Genomic DNA, 26,460 nt, shown 5'->3' on the forward strand with positions numbered 1-26,460 from the left:
AATAAGTTTTTATATACGGAAAATGACCTCTCTACATCAACTGAAGTGTTATAAACTAGCAATTGAGTTAACTGCTTAGTTTATAAGTTGCAGGTAGCAAGAAAGTTGGTAAAGGATTTCTCAGGTAGGTTTGACAAAATAATTAGACTTGTTGAAAAGTTAAGTTGTTTATTAAATTTCTTCTGCATAAAATACTCTAAGTCCAAATTGACAAAGTTGTTATGTTGTCTCTCGTGAAGGTGCTCGTCTGTACTGTGGTGTAACACGTCTAATCTACAGGCCGTTTCGGGTCTGGTTTTATAGGGCCTCCTGCTCCCCCACTTTCCCCTAGTCTATCGACATATCTGTTGTTATTAAACATAATATCGTTGTTGAATTAATTATCGATACATTCCCACGCCTGGTTATTCCGGTATTGTCCGAGTTGCGGTCGCAATAGACGAATTGCGGTCTTAATAATATTGAAGGTAAAATTAACGTCTTAAAAGCGGGCAGTATCCGGTTATCGATTATCCGATGAGCTCTTATCCAATTTTCGATAATATGTGATGTTGCCAAAATTTTGTAATTTATTATTTTTACGTATTATTACATCAATTATTATGATACGAGACGCGAGCTTTATCGACATATTCAAAAATCAATTCAGTAGTTTTGGAAACTAATAAAAAAAGCGAGAGCATAAATCAGAAATTTATTAAAAATAAAATACAACAGTATTTGAAAAAAACAAATTGACTCGCTGACATTTGTGAAATGTGTATCATACAAATATGAACCGGTTTAATATTATAAATGTATTAATTTTATTCGTTGAATGTGTGTTTTGTATTTTAAAATGTGACTATATTATAATTGAATGTGTAAGTGTAACTCAGTGGCGGTTTTGGGGGTGAGGCAAGTGAGGCGCCGCCTAACCTAAAATTTTAAGTAAAAAATACTATTAAAGTATTTTTTGGCCCACCGATAGCATATACATATTTTGATATTAATTTTTAACGTTTTTATGATTTTATTTGAGAAAAAAATCTTCTTTGCCAAGTTTAACATTATAAATTATTATTTATTATATTGTAAATGGTAAATCATTATATTATTTAGTGTTTATTACCAAAAATAGTGATAAACCGATAAGAAATGTATGAAATAATTATTACGTAAACAAACGCTAGTGTTTCAACCGGCGGCAATGTTCCGATGACGTCAGTAAGCACCGTTTAACTCCGCGTCAGAGTATGTACTATTGTGTACATGAATTACACACACGAGCGTATGTACGCGAATGCACGCGACTATTAAATAACTAGAGTTGCGCATGCGCAATGATCATTGTGAGGCTCGACTAATATCGCCTTATTTACTAAAAATAGACTCGGTATACAGGAATATATAGTCAGCCGGCATTTCAACGTAAAAACACATTATCAGTAAAGATGTTATTGTTACAATCGAGGCTCGGAACAGTCCTAATTGAACCGTTGTCCGTTGTAATATCTATTGATAATAATTTTATATTTATCATTAGTGATTTCTGTCTTGACGTCTTGTACGAATGGTCGCTTGTGTCTTACACTTTTTCGGTGATTCCGGTTCGTCTTAACGTCTACGTTAAAATATATGTGCGAGTGCTGCAGTTTTTTGTAATAAACATTATTAAATTAATTACTGTTGGAGTTATTACGTATCCAGTGACAGACGTGGTAGTTATGTTGTTGGAGACGCCGTTTCGACGATGGAATTCTGATAGTAAAAATGATTTACTAAAAGTGGGTAAGCCTATTCCGATTTTGTCAGCTTTGGCTCCTGACAAGAAACTAAGTAAGGTATTCTGTAGGTCATTTAATCCAAATTTTTATCAACAACACTCTTGGTTATGCGGGAGTCATTATATACAAAAATTGTTTTGTTGGCCATGTTTGTTGTTGGGTAAAATGAAGTCTGTGTGGATTTTTTTATGTTTTTAAATCAGATTTATTGTGAATTCTAATTTTGTATGGGGGGGGGGGGGGGGGGGGTGATACATAGGTTGCCTCACCAAAAAAATACTACCAGAACCGCCACTGGTGTAACTATAAACTAACTATAAATTTGTATTTTAACGTAACGTATTTTGACCGTTTCATTTTTGTATTTAGCATAATAATATGTAACTGTGTCAATATTTAAAACATAATAATTATTAATCATATTTTTTTACCGCAACTAGGATTTTTACCTATTTTAATATTTAACCTGTTTTGATCCCGACCGCAACTCGGATTTTTTTTTTACCTGTTTTAATCTCGACCGCAACTCGGTATCAACCGTTGTTCCAAGAATCGTGTTTGCAATATATGTTATACGCCATCCGTCAATATTTAGATACTGTGCATTATATATATATATATATATATATGTATATTTCATAAGCAATATCTAAATATTATATTCATACATTTATGATTTATGATTCAGGCGAGGTTGTAGGACCTATTGAAATGCGGGTTCAAGATCGCATTGCCCTCTCGTTATATTCCCATAGGTTTTCTAATCGGATAAGATAAGTCATATGACTTTGATTTTTTTTTTTTTTTTTATTTAAAGGAAAAGGCTTCAACAACTAAGGTTATTAGCCTGACATTAGATTATTACATGATATTTTTCTTAAAATTAGTTGTTACATAATATATACATGTTTTATTGTTACAATTTTTTTATAATATTTGTAATGTTTAGAAAGGTTAGTATTTTGTCTGTTTGATTTTCGCCAAGTGCTTCTGCTATGGTGGGTGGCATGTTGAGATCGGTGCGGATTTGGGAGTATTGAGGGCACTCTTCCATTATATGCTTAATGGTTAATGCGGTGTGACAGAGTTCACATATTGGTTGGGGTTCTTTACTGATTAGGTATGAGTGAGTGAGGAAAGAGTGTCCGATTCTGGTGCGGGTGATTGCAGTGTCTTAGCGTCGGTTGAGATTTGGGGGGGTGTTCCATTTTTTAATTGTTTTTTTAATATTTTTGAGTTTGTTAGACAATGTTATTGAGTTTCAGTAGTTTTGCCAAGATGAGAGGATTTTCTGGTTTATAGAGTTTATGATGTCGATGCTGGATATGTTGTTTATTGTAGGATTAAGGATGGTTTTCGTTGCCTGTTCGGCATGTTTGTCTGCTTTTTCATTCCCTATAATTCCGGTGTGAGATGGGACCCACATGAATATAATGTTTTTTTTTGTTTGGACCAAGCATGCTTGGATGTTTGATGTTATTTCATTTCTTGATGATGTGTTTTTGAGTGCTAGTAGGGTGCTGAGGGAGTCACTGATTATGAGTATATCGTTAGTCTCTAGGGTATTTGCAAGTTTTACCCCTTCAAATATGGCGTAGTTTTCGGCAGAGAATATGCTGGTTATTTTCGGGAGTTTGTGTTGGATGATTGTGTCATCCTGAACTACTGCAAAGCCTACCCCATGTTCGGATTTAGATGCATCTGTGTATATTTTGGTATGATTAGGGAATGAGTGCTGAATTATGTCTTGGAACTGAGACTTAATTATGACATGGTTTGTTTCATTTTTACTAAAATTAAGGAGATCCGTGTTTAGTTTTAGTTCCCATTTCCAGGGAGGAAAAGTTTGAAATGTAATTCTGTTTACGACTGTGGTGTGTACTTCCATTGATTGTTGTAGTTTTGTGTATAAATCTCGTACCGAGGGGTTTTTTTTGTGTTCCGTGTTTATTGGAGATATAACATGGTTGTCGAAGATGGTCTTGTATCCTATATGATTGGTTGTGCTTTTCCTTTTGGTGATGTATGTTAGTGTGTCTTTGTCTCTTTGAAATCGAAAGGGTAATTCTCCAGCGTAGTTTATTTAGCCGAATTTCTATGTGCTAATATTTAGCTAGTCTTTATGTTGTCTAATGTAGCCGAAAACGAGACGATCACAATAATATATCATGCGTATTATTGGGTTCGTTACAGAAGTGATAGGAGCAAACTTGAAAAATGTCTGATCGTTAGGTGTTAAGTCTTATGGAATAATATTTTCTTAATATCTTCTTCTCCTTCTAATATTTGACATATTTTTTTTATTTGGTTAAAGACTTTATTTTTATTTAAACGTTGTCAAATTTTAAATTTACGTTTTTTCCAATTTGACTTGGTTATTAATTTATTCTATATGTATATTAAATATTTTTATTTTGTATATACTGTCTAATTTTTATAAGTGTGTTTTCATACATTTGACAAACGTAATTTTTTCTTAAAGTAGATTCGTCTGGTATTTTTTTATTTGTACATTTCTCTAAAAATTCGCGAAAAGTAAGTTGATTCAATTTATACAGTGGTATATTCGCAGATAGAAATGCATTAGTTAAGTCTTCAAAGAATGGTGATTTTTGTACTGTTAATAAATTTTGAATTTTTGTACCTGCAATTTGGCGTTTCAATCCTTGTTTGTGCTTATCTCGTGATACACGTTGAGTAATTGTAAACTCTTTGTCAGCGGCAACTTTCACCTCACATATTTTACAAAATAAAATTTGACCATCGGTAGAAAACACATCACTACCATATTATTCTCTTATGTATCCACGAAGTCTTTCCGGACATGGCATATTTACTTTAGGCATTTCAATTTTAATCATACTACACTTGCAGTAAGTACCTTCGACGTAATACGCAACACTTCTAAAAGCGTCCGACAATCGGCCACGCGCACCACCGATATAATATTATCGCTCTATAAGAAAATACTCCGATAAAAGTTTAGTTATATGCAATAAAATCGGCTAATTGGATGGTGTGACATAAAGATTGTCTAATTTAAAACCGGATTACCTGATGTTAAATAAGTTTAAATAGTTCAAAATGAACTAAAAAAAATATTACGTAGTACTATAAAATTTCCTAAAAATTTAAAAATGCATTAAAAACGTCAAAAAATGCCCCAAAAAATGTTTGTAGTTGGAACACGAAGTACTTGAAACATATTTGTAGTTTGGAAAGCACCGCGTAAAATATCCCAATAAAAAGATGCAAATGCATTGAAATCCGAGCCCTAGGTATCACTAACAAACGCTTTAATCTGTTCGTCAACACCCCAAAGCGTTGACGCTTTGGCCGCACTACCTATTTCGTAAAATCGTTTGTGAGCGCGAAACAATAACGTAGCTCCAGTATAAATGAGGTCACGGTTACAGTCAGAGCGTTTCAATTTGCCAAGCTGAACGGGTCTGAAGCACTGATAAGCGCTGATAACGTAAAAAGCGTCCAAGACGAACGCACTCTATATAAAGAGGAGTTGTTAGTTACCGTCAGTGGCGCCCACACGTTAAACCTGGTGTGGCTTAAGCCACACTTATTTTTGGGGTGGGTGTCTGGTGCCTGGTGGCATTTGGAAGTTGGAACACTTTAATAATTTGTGGATTTAATAATTTATAATATAAATACGTAATATTGTAAATTGTAATTAGTATAACTAGTATAAGCCATAAGGTATAACTATTAACTAATAACTAATTGTTGGTTTGTAATACATTATATAGAATAATGAAATGAATAAAGATACAAGTGAACAATATATAATAACATATTAAATACATATTATTAATACATCTAGATCTAGTGATAATTTATTTTTAGACATTAGACATCGGCTAACTATTTTCCCTCATCCTATAATACTCATTAGTCATTAACCATTATTATGATTTTTGCTGGGCGGTGAATGTCGAATGTCGAATATCGATAATTATATATAGATAACAAAACAGTATTGAATGTTATTTTTAAAAACGTATTGGGATTTTGTTATAATTATATTATTATAATATTATTTGCAATCAGTCAACCAGACGTCCAGCGGGACTATAGTAGAGTGCGGACTAATGTGTAATAATATGTGTATTGTTTTATTGTGATATTGTCCATAGTCTTGAGACTATCATTATATTATTTACTGGTTTACTACTACTTAGTACTTAACGCTGGTGCTTATTTTAGTAAATGTGTGCCGTGTTCATCATGTGGATTTAACGATATAAGAGTTTAATTGTTTAACGTGTTAAAATGTGTAGTTGAAAAACAACAATTTTGAATTTTCTGTGTTAACTGTTTAAAACAGTGAGTGGTGATCGGTAAGTAAAAGTTATTATTCATTAATATCCAAATGTATTAATCAAAGTGTCAAATATTAAATATTAATGAATTATGTATTGTTTCATAATTTTATATATTTTAAAGTAGATTTGCGAACAATGAAAAATTGCGAAATTTGTGGACGTGAAAGAGGAGACATGAACCCTACGAATTGGAATAGACATGTGAAAAGCTGTAGGTTCAAAACTACCGTAACACCTAAACTAAAAAGAAATTTAAATAATGCTTCAATAAAAGAATTCTTCACCAAGAAAATAAAATTAGAAAGAATTGGTAAGCTTAAATTTATTATTATGTTCATAATATATTATAGTTTATTATTTAAGTATTTTATAGTAATTTGGAGAGTATTATTAATTAATTAAAATACCAATATGTTATACAAAATTTACTCTGATTTAAATATTTTATAACACCATGCAAAACTTTTAATGGTTTCACGTGCATCATTAGAATTTTATATATTTATTTTATTTTAGGTATAGGTGTATTTTATGCTTTTTTTCTCTTATCACATTCAAGTGTGTTTTTATTTTTAAATAGGTACCTCTAAAATTCATACTTTACTTATAAGTAGGGCTGAGATTTCAATGACCTAAAAAAATCACAAAAATGCCCTAAAAAAATGCAAAACTAATATTAAATTAAATTAAATTAATATATTACAAGAAAATTTTTTTTTTAATAGTATTTTATGCAAAAAGTATTAGCTATAGTATTAGTATATTAATATAAATTTAAAGAACAATTTACAAGAACTGGTAAGATTATCATATAGTTAAATTGAGATACATTTTTGTAATTTAAATTTGAATATTTTTATTTAGGTACTACAAATAGTAATGACGATACTGAAAATGTAGAAAATAGTCAACCCAGTTCTTCTATTCTGAATAGAATTCATGATCAATATGAACAATCTGTGTCAACTGGTAAGATTATCATATAGTTAAATTGAGATACATTTTTGTAATTTAAATTTGAATATTTTTACTTAGGTACTAGTATATTTATATTTTATTATTTTACATGTATTAATACAAACAACTGACATAATTTGTATCATGTATTGTTAAAATTATTAATTATTATGAATAGTTTTTAATTTATACCTTTATTAATACACTATAAACATCATACAAATATTCAGTTGCTTGCTTATTAATTTAAATTTAAAACATACTTTTTTTTGGATTTCAGAAACGTTATGTATTTCAACTTCAACACAATCTAATTTGATATATGAAAATGATCCAGCTAAATTTCATACATTTATCAATGTTACACCAGAATTTACTGATATGATAGTACGAAAAGGGCCTTGTCAACCTACAAATAATAATTTTAAGTTTCCAAAAAATGAGGAACACAGAAGTTTTCAAGAGTCCTGGTTTACAAAAAAATTAAATGATGGGACTTTGGTTAATAGAGATTGGTTATCATATTCTATTTCCACTGACAAAATGTTTTGTTTTCATTGTCAGATGTTTGGTAGAACAAAAAGAGACAACTGGATCATTAATGGTGTAAGTAAATGGAAAAATGCATTACATAAAATTTTAGTTCATGAAACGTCATCAAATCATATAGATGCGTCTTTGAAATTTAAATTGAGAAATCAAGTGTTACCCATTCTTCCATCACTGACTGAAAAAAGAAAATTCGAAGTCCTCTGTAATCGTGGAATTGTAAAAGAACTCATTGACATCACTTTGTTTTTAGGCCGCCATTCTTTAGCTTTTCGTGGTCATCGTGAAAAATGGTCAGATTCATTGCGAGGAAATTTCAAAGATTTAGTAGAACTTGTTTCAAACTATTCCCCTACAATGGCACCATACATTTCAAATTTAAAAAATAAAAATAATAAACCTCAGTGGTCTTTCATATCATGGCGTAGACAAAATGAACTTGTAGAATGTATATCAGATGATATTGTCGGTATCATATCTAAAAGTATAAAGGATTCTCCTTTCTTTAGTGTTTCACTTGACACAACATTTGACGTATCTCGAAAAGAACAATTGTCGTTTATTGTTCGTTACATTGATAAAAAATCGGGTAATATTTATGAACGCCTAATTGCTGTCCTGGAAACACCTATAACAACAGGTCATGAATTAATGAATGTATTTAAAGAAACTTGTGATTTGTTAAACTTAGATTGGAAAAATCATCTTGTTGGCCAATCGTATGATGGCGCTGCCAATATGAGAGGTAATTATAATGGTCTTCAAAGTTTGATCAAAGAAATTAATCCTCATGCTATTTATGTATGGTGTTGGGCACACCGATTAAACTTGGTGATTACTGATGTTGTAAGTTCAGGTGTTAATGCAATGGATATGTTTGGAAATTTAGAAAAATTATATGATCTAATTAATTCAAGTAAAATTAGAGTTAAGTATTATGAACAGTTTCAAAAAGAAAGATATAAGAAGAAACAAATTCGTCGAATAAAACGTGTGACAACTACACGTTGGATGTCATTTTCATGTGCGCTGGACGTGGTTTTGAGTACATATTTGGCTGTAATGGACACATTAGAAATAATGCGAAGTAAAGATGGACCAGGTGATAGAAAAACTGGATTTGAAGCTGGAGCTATACTTGATTATTTAAGGTCTTATCGCTTTGTATGGACAGCATTGACGTTTAAAAAATTGTTTGATATACTATCACCAACCAGCTCAATATTGCAAAGCAAAGATCTAGATCTGATGTTAGCTGTTTCAATGATTGAACAAAATAAAATAAAAATATCAACACTTCGATCTGATGAGAGTTTTGAACATTTATCTCAAGAAGTAGATGCTTTTGTTTTAGAACAAGGAGATGAAAATGAAGAATTCATTCAATTGCCCACTCCTCCTTTACGTAAGAAGAAAAAAATGTCTGGTGAACTTTCAGATGATGAACTTATTTCAAATCCTATTCAAAACATAAAAGTGAACACATTTTTTTCTGCACTAGACATAGTACAAAGACAACTATCTGAACGTTTCAGTGATGAATCAATTGGTGTTCTTAAGGATCTATCACTTCTTACAAGTAAAGTCATTTTTAAAATAAATCAAAATCCTAATTTTTTACCAAAAGATAGTTTTAAGTTCTTCTTAGAAATATATGGAAAGTTTGTTGATGAAAAATATCTTTGTTCAGAGTACTTACAATTTGCTTCAATTTTTCATACTCTTATAACGTCGGAAGCTTTACCAAACACCTTACATAGTAAATGTGAAGAAATATTTGGGAGTGAATCTGAACCTGAAAGCGACGATGAAAGTGACGAAGAAGATAATAATTCAAAAAACATTAAAAACAATTCGGGAAGCTTACAACCAATTTTTCAAATATTTTTAAATAAAGGTTTAATATCTGTATTCCCAAATGTGTATACAATGTTAAAGATAGGATTGACGTTACCGGTTACTAGTGCTAGTCCTGAAAGGGCGTTTTCTAAGCTGAAAATAGTGAAGAATCGACTTCGTTCTACTATGGGACAAGAGAGATTACAAGGTTTAATGAGAATAACTTGTGAAAAAGATATAACTATAAATTATGAAAATATTATTAACGCCTTTGCATCTAAAAGTCCTCATCTACAAAAAGCATTAGTATTATAAATTACAATTTTTTTTTTACCCTGTTTTATACCTATTATATTACATTCAAAATATTATTTACAATTATTATAATATTAATATATGTATATATTATATTAATTATATTATGGTAATTATTAAAATATTATAGATTTGAAATTTAAGTATATGAATAAATATTTTTGTGACTAGTATAGCCTATTATAATCAAACATTTTTTAATAGGTACATTAAATGTATATTTATTTATAGTATCATAATAATAATATGTTGTAAAATAAATAATTTGAATTTGAATTTACTATTTATTAAAATATAATATGATATCTATAAAAACAATGTAATGCAAAAATATTTTTTCAAAGAGAACAAACGTGTTATTGGTGTGTTATTTGGGGTGGTGGGTATGCTAAAAAATATTTAGGCCATTAAGCCCCACTTATTATATAACCTCTGTGCGCCACTGGTTACCGTTGTTGAAGGTAATATCAGGAACTACTGAACCGATTTCGAAAATTCTTTCAGCAAAAGCCACATTCTTTGTGTGTCATATGGTAATTTAAAAAATGAATTGATCACCCCCGGTAGGTGCTGTCGTATAATGTAGACAGTCGTCAAAATAATATTATTTAATATATATGTGATATAGCCATAGGTAGGAATATTTCAAATTGTAAATTATTGACATAGGTCAGGCCAGCGAACAATATGTGCTGAGGCGACGATGATATTTTCTATATAACACCGCCGTACGCTGAGTTGTTGCTGAGTGTGTGAAACGCCGATCGTAGTACGGGCTAGGCGATCTGAATTTGCTATGTTTGTTTTAATACAATAAAAGTGTTTCCGACCTGAAAACCCGAGTTAAACATTATTTTAGTCATTCTTACGTTCTTACTTTTTATAGGAACAGCGCCGGGATATACGTACCTACAATACTATGTGTCAATGAAGTTTTATTAAACTGAATAGTGCCAAGGTATATGTAATCTTTGAGTCATTTCAACTAGATAGGAACGAACTAAGAATTGACAAGCGCATACCATCGTACCTCATCGAGTTAACAGTATGAAGCCTTTCAATATTTAATAAAGCAATATTAGTTAACCGATCTTGTGATGTTATGTTACGAAGATAATTTTTAATAAGCTTAAGTTTGGAAAATGAACGCTCCGCTGAAGCCGATGTTACAGGAATAGTCATAAATATACAACAACTTGTAAAAATATCTGGAAATATAATAGATAAATCATTACTTATAATATATTCTGCTAGTTTTTGAATACGAGGGTAAGGCGTATAGTTGGTTTACCGCGTATTGTCTAATACGGGTGATACCACAGGTGATAAATATATGTAAGAGAAAGAAAGATAGAGTAGGTAATATAAGAAAAAAAAAATTAAAAACAAAAGTTAAATCAAATATTTGACTAATTCAATTATGTAGTATTAAATAAATCTAAATTTGTATTTGAATTACCAGCAGACGTAAGCATATAGCATATAATTTTAGGAAGTAGAGGAGAGAAAAAATAATGAATTGTTTCTGGAATTAGATTGATAAATATCTATAACATTAAAATAAGTATGAAAATAGATACATGTATCCTTGTTTTCTTCAGATTCAATATTACAGCTAGATGTTAACGTTTGTCCATCATCCTGACAAATTTCACAAAAATCTAAAATTAAAAATAAATATTTTAAGATTTATTTTCAGTTAGCTATAATGTAAATTGAAATCACTAATAGCTAAACACAGTAAGACAAACTTGACATTGTTGTATCCAAGGAAGTTGTACAGGTAATATCTTTTTTTTTGTAACACTTGAATTAGTTGAATTCATGTCTTGTGATTCAGAAGAGCCTAAAATGTTAGTTTTTTATTTATAAATTATATAAGCTTATAAAAGAAACTGAATAAATAATATTTATTAAATTAAATTAAATTAATGTTTATTTTAATTTGTGCATATAATTATAATTATTATTGCCTCGTGTTAAGCAGCAGCATATTTAAAATATATATTTATTATATAATAAAATAAAATAATTATTGAGTTAAGTAGGTACTAAAGTACATATATGTAATTATGTGAAAATATATTAATTCATGCAAATATCGCAACTTATAACACTGAATGTAAATAGTTATACATATTTTTATCTAATTTGATCAATTATGAACATAAAATAACTTACCTTTAGCCCAACTTAGTATGCAATTTGACAATTTTTCGTTTTCTACTAATTGTCTAACTTTTTTTTTCTCTTTTCGCAACCACTCTGATATGTTCTTTTTGACATAATTTAAGTTTCAATAGAAAATAATAAACAGCTTACACACTGTGTCGTTGTATTGTAAACTTTGTACTTGAAATTTTTAAGTTAGTAAGTTACCTACATAAATGTAATAGTCAATAGACTATTTAGAATAATTGAAGGGCTTGGAACAACAACCAGGTAAATCCACTTTTTTCGAAAATACACTTTTTCATGAATTATTGTACAGGAAAAAATGTATTACATTTTGGTGCAACAACCAGTTAAATCCGATAAATATAAACATAGTTTTATCTTGTTTTTATTTTTGATACAACAATCAGATAAATCCGGATTTATCTGGTTATTGCTCCAATGTGAATATCTCGACCCTGATTACATAGTAAGTGAAAATATTTTACCCGATAATACTTTGGACGGATTTGATCTTTAAATTTATTCTGATGATTATGGTACTGAGGTTGAAAATGGAGGAGGTAATATTTTATTAACAACCGATAATGAAAATTTAACCGAAAATAATTTATTGTCAGTAAATAACGAATGTGAAAATAATTAAAGTATTGAGGTAGAAAATAATGAGATCGAAATTGACGAAAATGTTACCATTAAAGGCAAAAAAAGAGTAGCAAATCCAGTAATATTTTTTTTTTTTTTTTATTATTTTAATAAAATAAGACATTCCTAGCCGTTACTTATCGATAAAAGACAATATTAGTTTGTAGCTATTTTAAGAGGATAATTATAAATATAAATATGGACAGATGTATGCAGTTTAACTTATAAGACTAAATAAAATAAATATTTTAAATTTTACAATATATGAATGCGGTATAGTTACAGATTGAGTTATTATATAAAAGCAAAACTATTACAATATATACAGATTAGACTGGAGGTTGATTTTGAATAATGAGGTCATGAGGGCGGCCGTGTTTTAGACGTCGTTGGAGTGGTGGATGAATATGGAGATTGTAGTGAACTGAGCCTGTTGAGTTGAGTAATGAACTATGGAATTGTTTTGAAAGTGTGCGTATAAGGTCTTCGATTTTAACAATTTGGAGGTCTTAGTGAATATTTTCATTCCGGATGAACCACGGAGCATTTGTAATAATTCTTAGCACATTATTTTGAAATATTTGGATTTTTTTTTAGGTGTGTAGCCGAACAGTTCCCCCATACTGGGCAAGCATAAGTAATTACTGGCAGTAGAAGTTGCTTGTATATTAGGATTGAACATTTTTTTTGAATGACTGATTTTTTATTTATAATTGGTTAGGTTAAAAAAAATAAAAAAAAAACGTAACATATGAACAAAAAGTCTTACTTTTAAATTTGTTTAATGATATTGGCAACAAGGAAAAACGGGATACGTTTTTAGCTGGATTGATTACTGTTAATAATATTGTTAGACGTCGACCTATAACCAATGAAAAACCTAATCGGTCTTTCGCAGGCGTCTATAAAGTCCGTATTGACGGTACAAACGAAATAGTAGTTTGTAAAAATGCATTTTGTTTGTTATTTGATGTGGGTAAAGTAGTTGTAGAAAGACTTTCTTCAAATATAAAAAATCAATAATCCTAGTCCTAAAGATCTACGCGGAAAACACGCAAACCGGCCTTCAAAAATCTCTGATCAAATTTTATTTCAAATTAAAACACATATTCAGAGCTTTCCAAGACTTGTTTCGCACTATAGTAGGTACGATAACAATGAAAAGAGATATTTGTCTCCTGAACAATAAGTATCAGTAAAATGTACAATTTATATTTGGAAAAACACGAACAAACCATTTTAGAAAAATTAAAAAACGGGGAAAAAGTTAAACCTATTGTGAAATACGAGTTTTTTTTCAGATTAAGAAATTTAATTTGTCATTTAGTAACCCAAAATCTGATACCTGCCAGACGTGTGATCGTCTACAGAATTTGATAAACGCAGAAATCGACCAAGAAATAAAATTATCGCTTATTGAAGAAAAAGAAATGTATAAAAAAAAGCTGATATATTCTATTCTGATCTTAAAAAGTTATCCCTGGAAACAAAAGAAAATCCTAAAATGGATGTATTATCTTTCGACTACCAGCAGAATATGCCACTCCCTCACGTACCATGTGGTGACGTTTTTTACAAGAGACAAATTTGGTCCTATAACTTTTGTTTATTTTTTTTTTTTTTTATTTAAAAGCCGCTAGTATAGACTATGATAGCTTAACAATTACATAGTAAGAATAAAACAATATAAAATTGAGATTAACAAAAAATTAAGTACTTATATATACTATATAATAAAGCCAGCCTCCTGTATGAAGGCAATTATTGTTTTGATAGCTGTTTCAGAATTAGAGTTTAAGATGGAAAAAAGATTGATGGGAATATTAAGAGACATAAGAGTGTTGAAAAGAATTAGTCTTTTAAGTCTTCTAAGTAATATGAGGAAGGTCACATATATACTCATTAGGATGAAGTGAGCAAAGTGTACAAAGTGGCGTGTCGTTTAGTCCAAGTTTAAATGAGTGACTAGGTAATAATGAATGTCCTATCCGTAAACGATTATAATGGACTATATGAGACCTTTGTAAATTTAGGCTTTTGTATATATTCAGCAAAAAAAAACAAGCATATTTTTTCATGTATGACGAATCGATTGCAAAAAAGGGACAAAATGAAGTGATCAGTTTTATTCATTACTATTTAGAAAATCTACTTCAACAAGGAGTGAAAACCCTTTATTTTTTTTCTGATAACTGTTCTTCGCAAAATAAAAATAATGCAATAATTCATTACCTCTACTCTGTAATACGGTATAAAGCGTTTGGCTTAGAGACTATAACACAAAGGTATTCTGACCCAGGACACAGTTTCCTTCCGTGCGATCGTTGTTTTGGATTAATAGAACAGAAAAAACGAATAATAGAACGAGTATTTTTGCCACAAACATATCAAACCATAGTAAAAGAAACCAACCCAAACAAATTTTACGTCATCAACGTGACTCAAAATATGATTTAGAATTTCTCCGAGTATTTTATACCATTTTTTAAAAAGTACATCACAAACTCAAAAAAAGATCAATTTTGTATTATGTCTTATCGCCAGATAGATTATTCAATAGACGGATTATTTTGTAGTATTACTGCAAATTCTACTGGTAAAGAACATTACATACTTCATAAAATTGACGATAAAAGCCCATTTGAAAATATTCCAATGCTGTATCATAGAGCACTTGAAATTAAAGCAGCTAAGTTAAAAGACGTTCTGGAACTAGCTATGAAATATGTACCACCTGAACATATTATGTGGTTCTACAGACAGTTTGAAGACAATACAAATAATAATCCTGATCTATCTGATTACGAATATTGATGACATTATTTTTTATTAATATTTTTATGTAACTCAAACAAAAAAAAATAAATAGGGAAGGTTATTATACTATTATTATTACTTTTGACAAACATTAGATTTTGTTTTATTGTTAAGATATTATTTTGTTAAATTATTTATATGACTAATTTTGTTTAAAAGTTTTTATTATTTTTTGTTACACATAAATATTGTATTTTAAGAAATAACAAGGAAAGGGAATCCTGTTATTATACTATTATCATTACTTTTGACAAACATAAAATTTTGTTTTGTTGTTGTAAATTTAATCAGTTTTTATGCCACTTGTTTTGTTATAATTCAATTTAAAACATAAGGCACTGTTTTATTATATTTCAAAGTAAAAAAATTAAGATTTCAATTTTTTTTTAAATTTCTATTAGTATACCCTCAAAAAACAATATGTTTGGCGCAATAACTAGATAAATCCATAGGTTTCTTAAATTTGGACAACTTTTGTCTAGAAAAAAAAAAAAGTTAACTAAATTCTAAGTCCACAGTATTATTTTTCATCATGTTAATTATAGAAAAATATAAATGTAATAGCTTAAGTATTGATTATCATGGAATAAAACTGTTTTTAATCAGCCCTGAACAATTTCAAAAAGTGGATTTACCTGGTTGTTGTTCCAATCCCTTCAATTGTACAGTAGGTACTACAGTGTGCACTTTAACAGCACGGCAAAGTCACATATTGCAGGCAATTGTATTTTGAATAGTGAATACGTATTGTAGGGTAAGGGGAAGGGTACCACAGCGATTAATGACGTGTGTACGCCGTACGATACCATAAAACTATTAATACCTACATGGAAATACGCCATACAGACGAAAATCTATATTTATACTTCATAAATTCGATAGGCCCTATCAAAATAATAGGACAACGATAATAGTAAATTAGTAAATAGATACAAAATAACATTGGTTCCATTTTCAATTTAATAACTTATATTTGATATTTGAATAATTTAATAATATGAATAATTAGTCGTTTTGACTTTTGAGGCCCTGCAATATATTATGAGGCCCGAGGCCTGTGTGCGGTGCACACTCTCCACACCCGGTTTTTACGGCACTGCTTCTAATTGAACTGTACCTCATTTACTATATTGCAACATAGTGTAGAATAGATAAGGTACCTATATAATATATAATATATATTTATAGCATAATATAGTATAATATATGGTTTTATTTTTGGGAAGTAGATACTTAATGATAAATTAAAATACCAACCCGCAAAACAGTATCAACTTACATATTTTTTAATCATAATTCAAACTTGAATAAAAAATGATACAAGTATATAAAGCAGCTGGTTTCTATTGTATCTTTATGACTTTATGTAAATATTGCTTAAATTAACCAAAGTTCACTAATAGAACTTTGTATTCTCAAGGCATGAGTTTTGGATTTTTGTGTTGACCTTCACACAACGCAAATAAAATAATAATTAAGGAACTTTAATAATTGCTTTTTCTCTGGAAAATACAAATTTTTTTTTTTAGTCTGTATTAGTATATAATTATTATTTAAAATTAATATTACATTTGAACTACCTAGGTATATATTCCTGTTACCAAATGAGTATACCAATGCTATACTCATTGGTACACATCGGGCATTTTTGTGTTTGTAATTGTGACAAACAATCAACGCAAAGAATTATATGTCTACAAGGAACAAGTGCGTGTGTCCTGGGGGCCACTCTGCAGACCACACAAATATTATCTTCATCTTGTCCTTGTGGGTAAAGTTCCAAAAGATTTTGTGGTACTGGTACAAACGGAACTTCTATCTCATCTTCAATCATAAAATGTTGCCAAAAAGTAATTTCGGCATCCTCGGGTATTAGGGTATTATAAAAAATCTGCTTCGTTTTCATCTAGAAATAATACAGTATAATAATATAGAACGTTGGATTTTAGTTAAAGAATTGTTAAGGTACCTAGGTATGTAATAAATAAGTATAATTATGATAATATAATACTATTATAATATCAAAAAACAATGGTACCTATGAGATAATTGGATAAAAAATAACTTTTATTCCGTAGGTATTACCTTCTACAATGTTGACTTCTGGTTCTGCATCAAAGCGGGGTAGTTCCACTATAGCATCTCCAGCATCAGGAATCTCCGCTATTTCATAGATATCAACTGGTATAATATAAACCTCAGCAGCTTGAATATCACCTGGGAGATTGACCTCAGCAGCTGGTAATGGAACATCAGGAATGCTCCTTAGTTCCTGTTCTTCATCAGAACCTAGCATTATTATAATGATATACAAATTAATAAATTGTTATTGATAAGAAGAGTAGTAAGTACCTATATGATATTAATATACTATGCAAAATAAAAGGTATTATGTAATAAGAGTTATAAGTCCCTTCATCTAAAAAAACAAAAACATCTGCTATACAAGGTGAGTTGGTATACTGTTCTTCAGTTTTTGTTGTTATTTTTCATCATTAATGTTTAAAATTGCTACCCTAAGATTTATAAAATGGTCTTGTACGTTGAGTTTCATCTCTCCAGTCTAGCTCTCTTTCTATGTAATTGTCTGTACTGTGAGAGTACTGTATTAAAAATTGTCAAACTAATTGCACCAGTGGCCAATTGTGCGGTGGAATTTTTAATTCTAACAGAATTCATAATGTATTTTGTTTTGATACCTCTTGGTGTCTGTTACCCTCCAGCCAATTGACTTACAACAATATGTTGTTTCAACAAAATATTGTTTAAGTGTTCTATGACCAACGAGTTATTTTCAACTAATTTATAAGATAACCTTTTTTCAATAAAAACTTAAGCCATAAGTGAAATTATTTAATTTTTAAATATTCTATTTATAATACATGCATGTATTAACTTTAATGGATACCTTGTTTTATGATAGTTATATTTAATAGATTTAAAAATGTCTATGTAAAGAAGTTTTAAAATGTTCAAATAATAATTTTTAAATTTATAGTAGGTATTATAATAAATTAATATGTAATTCATGAAGTAAATCTATTGGCATCACATTACATTAGGTAACTATTTTTGAATGTTATTAGAACTTTAAAATATAAATGAAAACATTTAGAAGATTAAATACAATTTTAATAAAATATACTTAAATTTTTTAAAATATTGAAAAGCAAACATTTCCCACAGATTTTTTTTATTTTTTTAAAGATATTTGGAAATGCTAGTTTTTATTAATTCAGAATAGTTTTAAAAATAGTATGAAATTGTTAACCTTGTTGATGAAAATAATTTTTAATGACACCTAGCATTTTCCATAAATTGGGATGCATCACTTGAAACGTTTGTTTCAAGGATGAATGGAAGCTCTCGATGTTATTGTTTGTTCGGTGGGGTTGCCCGTGCACCAAAAAACATTCAGGCCCCTTTCTTATGATCCAAAAGCTGTTTGAATTTCAATATTTTATATTAGAACAATATATTATTTTCTAATAAGTTTTATATTTTACCAGGAAAAGTACGTAAAGAATCTTGGCAACTGAACTACATTTGCTTGAGCATAGTTATTTACCTCCTGAAACCCTCTCTCTATTTCATAATGCGGTAATAGTGCTAGAGCTGCCGTCATTTTTGCATGCGAATTGTTTTTATCATAACTTGTGTAGCCCAATTTTTTTATTTTTCTCTGTAAGCTCTAGAATGTTTTGTACAATTCTTAATTATAATAATATGCGAATTGAAATGAAAAAAAACACATGGAAGAAGTAAAAGCATTATTTTTTTACTTTGTTTTTTAAAAGATTTTCTTATTAATTTTTCTTAGGAATTTCTTTAATACGTTTCTTAGTTAAATTGCAAGCTGGGGTTATTATTTTTTGATGTTTTAAGATATTCATGAGTTCCGTCTAAAAATTAACTTTATTAGACACGCAAGTATTTTAACACCATAGTATTGATGAAATAAAACAACTAAGAGTATCGCATACATGTTCATAAATGTTAGGGTTGACTTAGGTGGCAAACTTCTATAGATCTTGAATTAATTAATTTAATTAGATCCATCCTAGAGTATGGATCTCCTATATGAAGTCCCTATACTAATTCCAACATTGAGATGATTGAAGGGGTTCAGAAGCGATTTTTAAGGTTCGCAGCATATAAATTCAACTTAACTATTAACCAGCATGATAATACATCAATAAGATCACTTCTAAACCTTCCCTCTCTAACGTTCAGGTGGGATTTAATTGACATTTCTTTTTTATATAAACTAATCAATAATCATATTGATGCCCCTTCATAGGCGTAGAATGGGGGTGGCTAAGGGGGCTATAGCCCCCCCCCAGAAATTCTTGTGTAATAGTTTACTGTCTTATACGTCCATATGTGGGAACTGAAAACATTTTCTATTATTTATTTTGATATCCGAAGAATATTTTATTTGATAATTCAAATTTTAAATTATTCTTTTATTTATACATTACAAGTTCATATCGACATTCGACATCAATAACAATAATAATATTTTGTTATATACCTAGTTCTATCTTCTATATTATAAATTAATAAATCACAATCATCAGAAGACTATAATGACGTTATCGCCGTCCATCGATGTTTCTGGAAAAATACTTATCAATTATCATGTTTACTGTTTAGGTTAAAAATAGACGGCAATAACACAGCGTTGACGATACGAGAGTATTCGTTAATGATAAATCCGCCAAACTTGTAAACACTATACAGTATAATGATATAACTATTAACTACAGTCTACAATCTACACTAAATACGCTGATTATTTCATGGCAAAATAAGTTTTCACCGTGTTCTCATATCACGTTCAGTTTTTTTGTTAAAGTGCATTTAAACATCAAATTTTTTTTTTTTAAATACCCTCAATTTTTAACGATTAAACGATGTTTAGTATATTTAATAAAGTAAAGACCACGATTAATAACCCACCCGTTAAAAATCCAGAGGAAGAATCCAGTCGAGAAAAACTAATTGTATCCACTTGTATAGACTCAGGTGATGTAAAAACATTAAAATTAGATCTTAGACTCTGAATTTTAGACTCTGGACCAAAACAACCGATTTTAAAAGTAAATATTATACTATAGTTTTTATTAATCATAGATACCATAATACAAGATATTAAAGATATTATATTTTTAATTGTGTTATCTAAAATGTTTAATTAATTGTCTGAAAAATATAAAAATTAATCATAGAACATATTATAGTATCTATAATTTAGTATTACGTTAAAAAAATTAATTAGTAAATTAATACTAAATTTAATTACATAAATTTAATAACTATAAGGTACTATAGGTACTTAATTAATAAAACTACTCAGTTTTCACATTTTTTTTTTTTTACAATTACTATTTTTCAGAACTATCCAAAAACTCTTTTTGGAAAGCAAAATCGGTCATTTTCAGACGGCTATTTTAATCAGTATTTATGGTTAGAGTATAGCATTAAAATGGATGCTGTGTTTTGTTTTTGTTGCCGAATTTTCAATACAAATAATATTTATATAGCTGATGATACTTTTACAAAAACAGGATTCAGAAATTGGAAAAAAGTAATATTGTATTTTTTTTTGCACATAATATTGTATTTAACTTAAGTAACACAATATTAATTTTTATTTCATACATTTTTATTTCTCATGTTTAGCTAAGTGGTGAGGATTCCAAGTTAATGATTCATGAAAAATCAAAATGCCATTTAAAATGCATGGCAAGTTGGTCTGGATATTTAAGTGCGAAATCTATTGGTAGTATAGTAACACAAGTTTCAGCACAAAATAAAAAATAAATTATAGAAAACCGAAACTATCTTAAACAAATTATTGATATTGTTTTATACTTGACTTGTCAAGGGATTTCATTTAGAGGCCACAATGAAACAAAAGATTCTTTAAACCAAGGTAATAAGGTATTAAACCTAAGAGTGGAATGTAGTATTTTATATTTAACCGTCTGCTTGTTATAATTTTGTTATTAGCGCTATTATAAAAGTTTTATTTAATAATTTGTTTTATTCAATATTAGGTTATTTTAAAGAAGCCTGCCAGTTAATGGCTAAGCATGATATACAATTTAAAATTAAACAAGAGAGTAAGTTTAATTTTACAAGTCCTGACATTCAAAATGAGTTGATAAATGTTTGCAGTGATGTTTTAAAAACTAATATTATTTCTCAAATAAAATCAGTTGGTTTTTTTTGCTATTATGGTTGACGATGCCAGGTACATGACACTACTTGTTCATATATTATTAAATCATGTATTATACTATTACCATTTTAACAGGTGTCATAAAGTAGAATATATGTCTATATGTGTACGTTATGTAAAAGATTTAGAAGTCTATGAAAGGTTCCTTGGTTTTATGGATGTGTCTGAAAAACAAGATGCACAGACACTTGTTAATACTATTTTTCAATTTCTTGAGCAATCAAATTTGGAAAATATACCAATATTTGCACAGTCCTACGATGGAGCGAGTGTTATGAGTGGTAAAAGAAATGGTGTCCAGAGTAAGCTTCTTGAACGATACCCATGCGCTATTTATACGCATTGCATGGCCCATAGAATAAATTTAGTTGTAGTAGACATGTGCAAGAATATTAGGTAATTTTGTTGAAATATATAAAATATAAATTAATTATTTCCTCTAAAATTCTTTGTTTTGTTTTTAGTATGCAAAAAGTTTTTTTAACAGTCTAGAAGTCTACGTATATTTCTCACGACCATCTACAAATAAAAACTAAAAGATATGCAATTAAAAATGGACATTAAAGCATCTTCTATTACTCAAATTTCTGATACTCGCTGGGTTTGCAGGTATAAATACTGTAAAGCTGTTAAAGATAATTTTTAAGTGATACTAGAGGTTTTGAGAAAAGAAATCGATGATAACAGTAATCTAGATGTAGCACAAGCAATAGGTATATGATCTGTTTGATATTTCATTATAATTTTGTATGAATTAATTATAAAATGTTATTAACATTATATTTTATTATTAATTAAAAAGGAATTGAAGCTATTATAAAAAAAGGACATTTCATAGTATTTTTAATTATACTTGAAGATATTTTAACAAAAATCAATATAGTAACCTAATGCAAGAGAAAAAAGCAACTTTGGGAAAATCAGTAAATTTAATCAATAGTATTTTAAAAACATTTGAAAATATGTGGACAGAAGTTATAGCATTAGCTAAAGAGTTCAACATTTCATTAGAAATTCCAGCTAAAGATTATTTAAAAATATTTTTTAAATCATATTTTATTTTAGAACGAAAAGATAGTTTTCAACCGTAATAGAGAATTTATGTTGAAGTATTTTATGTTATAATATATCTTTATATATTTAATTTGATACTTCACAGGTTCCAAACGTAAAAGAAAAGAAACAACACATTTACGAAACTATCATGTTAGTAATACTACTGGTGCTGAATGTTCTTATGTTAATGTAGATGAACTTAATCTCAATGAAGGAATGAATGATGAAGATACCCAGTTTGAATACTGGAAAATTAATGGTTATTTTAGGATACTTGACTGTGTTTTATCAGGTTTGAGAAGCAGATTTTCAACAGAAAGCTTGAAAATTGGACATAGTATTGATAACTTTATGAAGTTAAAATATGATGAAAGTTTACATTTTATTGAACATTACAAGGTTAGTAAAATACATGAAAATATATTATTATATTAATGTTAATATAAGGTTTTTGTTTTTAGAATGCTTTATGCATTGATAAAGACCAACTTAAAGCTGAAATGCTAATTATGAAGCATTGTATTAATAAAGATGATTTTGATATAGATGCTATTGTATCAGAAATCAACAAAAAAATTTTTCCAAATTTTTATAAGCTTTTGCAAGTAGCACTTACAATTCCAGTAAGTTCTGCTTCTCGCGAAATATCGTTTTCGGTAATGCGGTGAATTAAAACATGGCTACGAAATTCAATGTCCAACGATAGATTTTCAAATATATCGTTACTTCATATTGAAAGGGACTTATCTAATAATATTACATCTGAAGAGGTTCTTAATATATTTGCTCAAAAAAGTAGACGTTTAAACCTTATAATATAGTAATTAGTAATAATTTCCTATTTAAAATGTTTTTTTTTTTAAAAATATTTAATTCAAATACAAAATATGTATTTGATAATAATATGATGTATGGTATATTATTTATTTATATTTTACTTAATAATGTGCTTCTTTAGTCTTTTTTATATTTTGTTCCTTTATATTTTTCTATAGTTATATGTGTAGAATATAATATTTTCTGTAGGTACCTGAACCATTAAAGTCCTTATAAAAAGTAATTTGCAAGCAGTTGCGGCAGCGTCGTTGATACCACAAACAAAAAGGCTATAGTCCCCCAAAAAAAAATCATCACGCCTATGTGCCCCTTACCTATTAGAACATATTCATCATTCCAGCATATAATAATCGAACCACTCCTACGTTCTACTTACCATCACACAGTACAAATTACTTAAAATACTCTCCTATTCTTAAAGCCATGGCTTTGTGTAATATTGATTGTTTCTCTACTCCGCTAGTCTTAATTCTTAAAATTTACTTAAATAACAATATGTAATATTTTACTTTTACGATCGTTTCAGTTTATATTCTAGCCTATAATTATTAAGAATTTATGTTATTGTACGATTTCTGTATCAATTTATTGTAATAACTTATTTATTTTCTTGTACTATTGGGTAATTTGTCCGTTCTATTCATTGAATAAACAATTTGTATTATTATTATTATTATTATTAGTAGTAGTAGTAGTAGTAGTATTATTTTTAAACATATTATGGAAGATAGTTTGTAACAAATTAAAAAATATGAATATTCTAAAATAATCATTGAGTTAAATTCATAAGAAACTTGTTTTTATTTGAAGTAAATATGTTAATATTTTAATTTTTAATTAAAGAACTCCAACACTGGTAATGTACCTGATAAATCTAGTATAAATAATTTCAATACCAAAACTATATATTTTTAAATTTCTCTAACCTAGACAAAATGGAACCAACACGACAATATTGTTGCTTCAGGATAAATCTGTTGAAATGCGTTATGAAGGCTGGTTTCAAAATCAATCATTATTGATGTGGGCCTTACATTTGGGAATTTGGTTTTATATTGCACAAGCACTTTTTTGTATGCAACCTCGGTTTTAGTTTCCATCAATACGAAACAAATGGGGGTGGACTAAAGTAAAATATGACAATGATAAACGTAATAAGCAGGTATGTCAATATAAAATAAAGAATAACAACTGATATTTCTCACATGATTTTGCAGAATCAAGTGAATAATAAAGAGCTGTCTACGCGTTGGCACAGATGGCACTACTTTAAAGGTCCCGTCTGCATGTAATTCGGTCGCCCCTTGACCAACTGCATCTATGAGTTCTTGACAAGCGAACATGACACTAAAATTGCCATTACTATCTACAATCCATTCTTGGTAGAACGGTTGATTATTACACTGATATCTATTGACCATTTTAACCAAACAGAATAGTAAGCATCAATATAATTTAATTTAAATATTAAAACCTAACCTGTTAATATTTAGGTCTAAATATTCACCGAATTCTCGTAATGTTGATGGCAAAGGTGAAACTGTTTGTTTACGAGCTTTGCGCATCAAAGATTCAGCTGTTAGCCAAGAGTACAGCATAGCTGCTTGTGGATTTCTATAAAGTTTTATCATTATGTTTGATTTAAGACTATTATTTATTAATATTATAATTTATCAATAAAAAAACTGTTCTATGGAATAACCGAGTTAAAAGTTTTATAAAGCAGGTACAAGTTAAAATTTATAATGTTTAAAATTATTTAGAAATTTACCTGATGGCTTCCTCGTCATAAATCACTCTTAACGGATTTGTTTCCGATTTAGCACTATCCAACAAAATGCGTCTAAATGTTTTCTTCATTTGATTCACATTAAAATTATTGTCATAAGGATCATGTGAATGGCCTTTTTTAACTACAAATGTACCATTTGCTAATTTAATTGCTGTGCCACTACAATAAGTATTTGGAGTAGCACAAGCATAATAACTGAAAATTATTATTATTATTAATAATTTCATATAACTATGCCATTTTCTTATATCATACCGTTTACCATCTTCAGTAGTTTTGGTACATTTATATAGGAATCCCTCAATATCCATTATTAAAATGTATAAATTAATGTTAATAAAATAGATATTATTATAAAATATGTAGTATATTATAATATATTTTACAGGAAAAACAACAGTTAAAAGCACAATACAAAACAATTAAGCGAACAAAGACTATCGGTATGTTATATTGATGAGCAACTCAGACAAAAGAAATATATTTTGATAAAATGTACAATATAGCATTAATTATTTATTTTTGTTTTTGTTTTTGTTATAGGTTTTTTTAATTATTATTGAAGTTTTATTGAATTAAAGGGTATTATCGAGTTATTATTGAAGTTTTATTGAATCAAAGGGTATTATTGAATTATTATTGACGTTTTATTGAATTAAAGGGTATTATTGAATTATTATTGAAGTTTCATTGAATTAAAGGGTATTATTGAATTATTATTATATTAAAGGGCATTTATTGAATTATTATTATTATGAGAAACGTATTAAATAAGTGGTGAAGTGATTTATGGACAAAGAAGGTACATCTCCCTTGAACGTAGCTAATTCATTGTATAACACTAGTGTAGAAGACGAATTAAACGAAACGAATAGACAAATTGAATTATTAAGCCCGATTAGAAGCCTAGCCCAGTTGAAAACCCAGTTAGAAGCCCAGTTAAAAGATAACCCAAGCCCAGCACTTAAACCCACTACGCGTAGCACAGTTACAGAGAGTTTTGAATTTCAATCATTAGATTATACAACTAAAAATCGCGCAAAGAAAATGGTGGTTATAAGATTAGAAGACGCTTTTAAATTAATACCACTATGTACAGGAATAGACGATATTTATCAATTTATAAAT

At 28.9% G+C, this 26,460-nt stretch overlaps 1 protein-coding gene and 1 pseudogene across 1 annotated transcript; one reads left to right on the top strand and one right to left on the bottom strand.

Moving 5' to 3' along the window:
• The first annotated feature begins 3,729 nt into the window (after nucleotides 1-3,729).
• Nucleotides 3,730-9,763, top strand: LOC132945106 (zinc finger MYM-type protein 1-like). The gene is made up of 4 exons (XM_061014751.1): nucleotides 3,730-3,793; nucleotides 6,225-6,413; nucleotides 6,968-7,072; nucleotides 7,341-9,763. Exons 1-4 carry the CDS (start codon nucleotides 3,730-3,732, stop codon nucleotides 9,761-9,763), a joined length of 2,781 nt encoding a protein of 926 aa, XP_060870734.1.
• A 7,234-nt stretch (nucleotides 9,764-16,997) lies between these two features.
• Nucleotides 16,998-24,928, bottom strand: LOC132945112 (uncharacterized; annotated as a pseudogene).
• Between the last annotated feature and the right edge of the window lie 1,532 nt (nucleotides 24,929-26,460).

This window comes from Metopolophium dirhodum, chromosome 1 (assembly GCF_019925205.1).
Source record: "Metopolophium dirhodum isolate CAU chromosome 1, ASM1992520v1, whole genome shotgun sequence".
Taxonomy (NCBI): Eukaryota; Metazoa; Arthropoda; class Insecta; order Hemiptera; family Aphididae; genus Metopolophium; species Metopolophium dirhodum.

What these genes read in the sequence shown, in the direction of transcription:
- LOC132945106 (XM_061014751.1), top strand. Translation starts at nt 3,730, where the DNA reads ATGGTTGTCGAAGATGGTCTTGTATCCTATATGATTGGTTGTGCTTTT. An exon ending in TTTTCCTTTTGGTGATGTAT is followed by an intron (nt 3,794 to 6,224) that starts GTTAGTGTGTCT and finishes TATATTTTAAAG; the next exon opens with TAGATTTGCGAACAATGAAA. An exon ending in AATAAAATTAGAAAGAATTG is followed by an intron (nt 6,414 to 6,967) that starts GTAAGCTTAAAT and finishes ATTTTTATTTAG; the next exon opens with GTACTACAAATAGTAATGAC.